Here is a 5700-nt window from a genome sequence, read left to right on the forward strand (position 1 = left end):
TTAACAGTGTTCGGTGTTTAAGTGGCCAATAAGCGGCGTTAAGTCTTTCGGCAGACATAAAAGCCGCAGAAATTAGCGAGGCAAATGTGAAAAATGAATCAGCGACCATGGAGAAATATACCAAGATATCCATTCGAATCCAGTCGTCCAAAATTGATAAGCAGCCCCGACAAAGTAAATGGATATAGGTTCAGCCACAATTGCTTACATCAGGTGAGCAAATGCCATATTGGTTACCAGAAAACAAACTTCTCTTTCGACGTCTCCTGTTTACTGCAAAAAGGCGGAACAATGGTGAGCAAGTTTCCCCACAATGATAAAGGCAAGCTCGAAAATAAAACCGGTGCGCAATGCCATGCCTTCTGCCTTGTAAGGAACAATTCTTGATGAACCAGTCGTTAGAAGTGTTAGCTGCTGCTGTGATATTCATTTTAATTTTTAGTTCTGACAAAACGATTGAAACGCCAAATAACCTTAGCCGATGACTACGTATAGATGAGACTAGGAAATAGGAGTTTTATAATCCACACTCTATAAGAGTAACGACCAAGAAGAATCACAGCCAAATGTGTAGCTTTTTCCATTTTTGAAGACTGATTACCGAGGACTAAATGAATAATGTTCCATGAAGATATTATGCTTTAGGTCTACCATACTTTCAAAGTTGACGCACTTTTTCAAGACGTAAGGATAGTTATGTTCAACCTTGATAAAACGGTAAATGTATTTTTCATTTTTGGTTGATAATTGTATTTCAAATGGATCGTAAATAACTTGACATACCGAGGGATAAAAACTTGATGTAAGACTTAAGGCATTGCATTATGCTCCTCTATTAGCTTAGAGTTTGTTTTTATTGTTGCAGGAGACTTGCACACATTCCGTTGGCTGCAAACAGGCCGATACTTTGAAAGGAAAGTTTGTTTTGTTTTGTTTTGTTTTTTATCAATATGGCGTGTGTTGACTTCATGCTAGGATTCTCTACCAATTTACATTTGCTCAGTCGGTGTTAGCTGCAAGTTTTGGACAGGTAGATCAGACCGCCGATGTTTTTTTCGATTTTCTTTATTAACATCATGAATTTGATATTTCTTTCACATTCACCGCGTTAAGTTCTGTGACTTTTTGCCATAGCGTACATCGAGTTATGGATGCACGCGGGAAGTTTGCCGGGAGAGCACGAGAGAAGCTACGCTTCTCTCGTGCTCTCCAAACTTCTAAAGTGCATCCATAACTCGATATACGCACAGTTAGAGGCATAAAGCAATTCTTTTATAGCATAGCCACAACAACTTGAGCACTAAGACATGTTTTATTTGTGATTGGCTACAAAGTTCTCACAGTGCACGGCGAAGGAAAACAAAGGATCCTATTGACTGGTTAAAAACACAGCACAAAAAGTCGAGCGACGGTTGTGCCAGAACGCTTCGGCATTTGTTGGGGCCTACGAGAAACCAGACTGAAACCTCTCAAAATTTCTTGAGTGAAAAACCGCTCAAAAAATCACTCAAAACTGGCAAACCACCGAACATAGTGATTGAAACTACCTTTCACAAGCTTGAATACATTTAGCTTGATACAACAAGAAAGATGCGTACTTTTGATTCTTTGAGGGATCAAGACATTTTCATTTGAAATCATTCCCTTGCTATAACTTTTTGGGTTCCTGTTAACCTCTCGCATGCTAGATTTTTCTCCCTAAAAGGGCAATTCAATGTTATAAATGCCTATCTTTAGGCAAAACTCTGTTAATTGTTTTGGGCATGAAAACTAACATTTCCTTCCACTTCAAGATATGGAGTAGATGATTCTAATCTGCAAATCAAACTTCGTTTTCTAATTCACGTAGAGAAAATGAGTGTTTGTCTTCTTGGGCCCCAAGTCGATTATTCCCGGCTTTCCCCATTATTAGCCGGTCGCGAACCCTCAAATAAAACGTGCTCACTTTACCGTTAGCCATTGAGAGAGCGAACTGAAGGTTTGACGCCCAATCTAGCTGGCCTTCAGCATTCGCTTGAGGCATTTATATAGCAAACCTCATAAACATGTACGGATTTACCGAGGTGAAATAAAGAGGTCTAGGGAAAAAAACGAACGCTTTGCTTACCTCCAAAATCCGAGAACCGAATGCTGAGACATTGCATGCTATATTAAGGACGTTCGCCCGAAAACGTTCTACTAAAAAGATTTTCTTCAAACTTCTACTGCGGACAGAAAACGAATTACTTGTTTCAGAAATGAAAAAAAAAAACATAAAAAAAAAAAATGTGGGGGGGGGGGGGGGGGGTCTCGGACTTCGTTTCAGAGATATAGCATGTGGAAAAATAGTCTGATTTTGAAATATTGGTTCGCGTAAATCAGCATAGTCTCCAGGGTTTTTAGCTTAAAATATCAAAGATTAATCAACGAAGAAAAACTATCCTAGTAATATTTTGTATAAGTGAATCCGTTGCTTTAATAATTTCAAATGTTGCCAACGTTTTCACAAAAGTTAACCCTTCAATAGGCATTTGAAACCGCCACAAAGATAAACGAAGAGCTAAAAAGAACGAAATTCGATGGTGCATTTTGCAAAAAATTCAAACTTCTAATCGATATATTTTCTTCATATTTTTAGGTAATAGCATGATCGTGTCAATTGTAATGCCATGCATCTTATCCAAATGCAACTTTGTTTGTTTGGTACTTTATTAGCGAATACTGAACTACTGCTTGTACTCTGAATGTGATAATCAACCACAAAATTCCCTTCACCAGATAATCCAAAAAATAATTTAATTCATCTGTTCAATTCACGAGTTTGCTCACAGAGCTCTTTGATATTACTGAGCGCGCACTCGATGCATGACGCGCTTGAGAATTTGCGTGCGTGTTAAGGATGCACAGAAACAATTAGCGCGAACTTCCTTAGAGTGCCTATTAAGTGAAATTTTCTCCTCTTTCTTTTTTTTCCTAAAATATTGAAGTCTATGTTTCTCAAGAACACTGCGTGCTTGGAACATATTTAAACGCCATCAAATTGCTCCTTACAATTGCTGGAGTACATTCATTGATACTTTTCTCACTTAACTTTCTCCCTTTTTTCCTGCTCTCAAAAGGCGTTAAGTGAATGGTTTAAATGTAAACGTTTTTGAAAGACGATAATTTAAGGAATTATGGGGTTTAGTGAAGGTCCTCTTGCTCCTAAACAAATGGCGGGACCCTGCTTTTTTATTTCAAAATTTAAACGCTCTTGAAATAAGCAGCCAACAGGTGAAGTCTGAAAGCAAAATTTATTGCGAGTTCTATTTCAATGAAATTACCTTAAGAGAAAAAATATGCCTGTAAACAAATTTATGTAGAATGCTTCCCTGATCACGGAAAACATGTTTCGCTTTACAATTCAAGAGCGTCTAATCTACAACATCGACTAAGAGTTTCTAAACTTTGGTATCCCTAACTTCTTGATTAAACTTCAGCTGTGGGAGACTGTTGTCTGTTCGTAAAGTTCTGAGTTCTGTCCCCGGAGTCTTGTTACTTCTTCTATTAATATTTACCATGTTTGGCGCCTCTCGTTTTCTTAAACAGCACAAAACCAGGGCTTTTCTAAACTCAGGTATTCTTAATGCGTACACAACTGGATTTGCAAACGAATTGGAGTAATTTATAATGTTCACCAGGTAATAAAATTTCCACGGTATTTGGACATCATACACAAAAATTAAACCGTTCAAAATAACTAAAGGGATCCAGGACAGCAAAGCAAGAAGAGACACAAATAGCAAGGTCTTTGTTAAGCGTTTGTTTCGCGAGTCTCTGTTTTGCTGTTGTGGAGCGATATTTCCGCGTCGAAACTTTTTCCAAATGCCGATGTTACAGCCACATATGATGAATGTTATAATCAAGACGTATGGTATCCAATAATACATATAACGTTTGAATGAAAACAAGAGATGTGTTGCACTGAAGAGGGCGGTGATGACGAGAGTCAGTGCCCACACAGTAAAAATAATAATACGGTATTCTCGCATTGACAGTGTTCGGTGCTTAAACGGCCAGTAAATGGCGTAAAATCTCTCACCAGATATGAAAGCTGCAGAAATTAACGACAACTTCGAGAAAAAGATATCAATGATCGCGAAGAAAATTGACAAAGACATCGACCAACCACCTTTCCAAAGCTGAATACTTGTCCCAAAACTGTAAATGTAGATAGGTAGGGACACAGTTCCTAACATCAGGTCAGCAAACGCCATATTGATGACTAGAAACAAACTTCTCTTACGAAGGCTCCTGCTTACCGCAAACAGAACAATGGTGAGCAAGTTTCCTACAACAATAAATACAAATATTAAAATAAATGCGGTGCACAATGCGATGCTTTCTGCCTTGGAAGGATCAATTCTTGGAGAAGTAGTCGCGTTCTCTGAGCTATTTGTAACTGCTTCTGTTCTCATCATCTTTCAGTTTCACTGAACGATTGAAACGTCGATTAAACTTTGCCGATAACAACGTATCGTTACTTGAAGGCGAAAATAGGACGTCTGTAAACCGCAATATATGAGAATGAGGAGCGAGTGACAGATCACGACCAAATTTATAGTTTTTTGATCGTTTTAATACCAATCCTCGTGGACTAATCTTTCACATAACATATCTCAGTTGACTTAAAACTGACGCAATCGTGTCAAGACATATTTTTAAGAAAAGTTTTGGAATGATTATATTGCCATAATTCGTGACTAAGATGCGTCATCCATCAAGAAGCTTACATCATGTTCCTCAGATTTGACGGGTTGATCAACACAGAAGCATCTGCTGTGTGTTTTTTCTCTCTTAATTTTTAAGTAAAGGTTTCAAATGATGGTTAGTATGTTTTGCTACAATTTATTTCCTTAAAACAGTAAATGAGCAAGCTTGTTGTTCATATACTTCATGGTAGCTTTGCGGAAAAGTTTGTCAGGGACTTACGGTTATCTGTCTCAAACGTGTGTAAATAGTTCCCTTTAATAAAAATGCACAAGTAATTTCCGCAAGCATTAAGCAGCAAGTTGATATTAAAAAAGAACTCGCAGCATCGACCGATCGATCGATAGAGGTTATGAGTGTTTTAGGGGAAGTGAGAATTAACAGCGCTAAAATATTAAAAAAGATTTTAAAAAATAAAAACAATTACAACTTTGAGAACGTTTCTTATGTGAAAGAAAGGTGTAAGTACTGTGTCGTGCGATGCCTTCAATTTTCCAGCGTGTCGAGGAAACAGCTAATACCCAAAGCCGAAGGAGTTAACAATGTTTGACGGCATCAATTGACAGGTAGTCACCTTTTTCCTTAATATACGCCAATCATTAACGATAAACTTAGAAATGATGGACGAATTCCTCTTAAGAAAAGCTTATATTGTAGCTTATATCTTGTATTTGCGCTTTTTAAGGCACAGTTATTAATAGGTCACTGAGCCTGCCTGGCTAAACGTGCTAATATATTTTGTTGAACTCGTCCATATCTTTAACATGTTTATCTCCATGATATTTTTTGCTCACTGCAAATAACCATCTGCTAAGTGAAATTTTAACCCAAGGCGATTGAAAGAAAAACCGAATCGAGGCGGCAACACGAATGGACATTTCACGTTTTAAAATTTACTAATCTTCGTTGTAATAACTGGGAAATTTAGTGAAAAGCTAACTCTTGGTGACAGCAGCTTTGTAAACTGTTTTT

At 37.6% G+C, this 5700-nt stretch overlaps 1 protein-coding gene across 1 annotated transcript; it reads right to left on the reverse strand.

Moving 5' to 3' along the window:
• Positions 1-3419: 3419 nt before the first annotated feature.
• LOC145464166 (adenosine receptor A3-like) lies at positions 3420-4439 on the reverse strand. Its single transcript, XM_081447976.1, has one exon. It carries the CDS (start codon positions 4437-4439, stop codon positions 3420-3422), a length of 1020 nt encoding a protein of 339 aa, XP_081304102.1.
• Between the last annotated feature and the right edge of the window lie 1261 nt (positions 4440-5700).

This window comes from Orbicella franksi, chromosome 1 (genome assembly GCF_964199315.1).
Source record: "Orbicella franksi chromosome 1, jaOrbFran1.1, whole genome shotgun sequence".
Classification (NCBI taxonomy): domain Eukaryota; kingdom Metazoa; phylum Cnidaria; class Anthozoa; order Scleractinia; family Merulinidae; genus Orbicella; species Orbicella franksi.

Excerpts from the sequence above, each read along its gene's own strand:
- LOC145464166 (XM_081447976.1), bottom strand. The coding sequence starts at position 4,439 with ATGATGAGAACAGAAGCAGTTACAAATAGCTCAGAGAACGCGACTACT.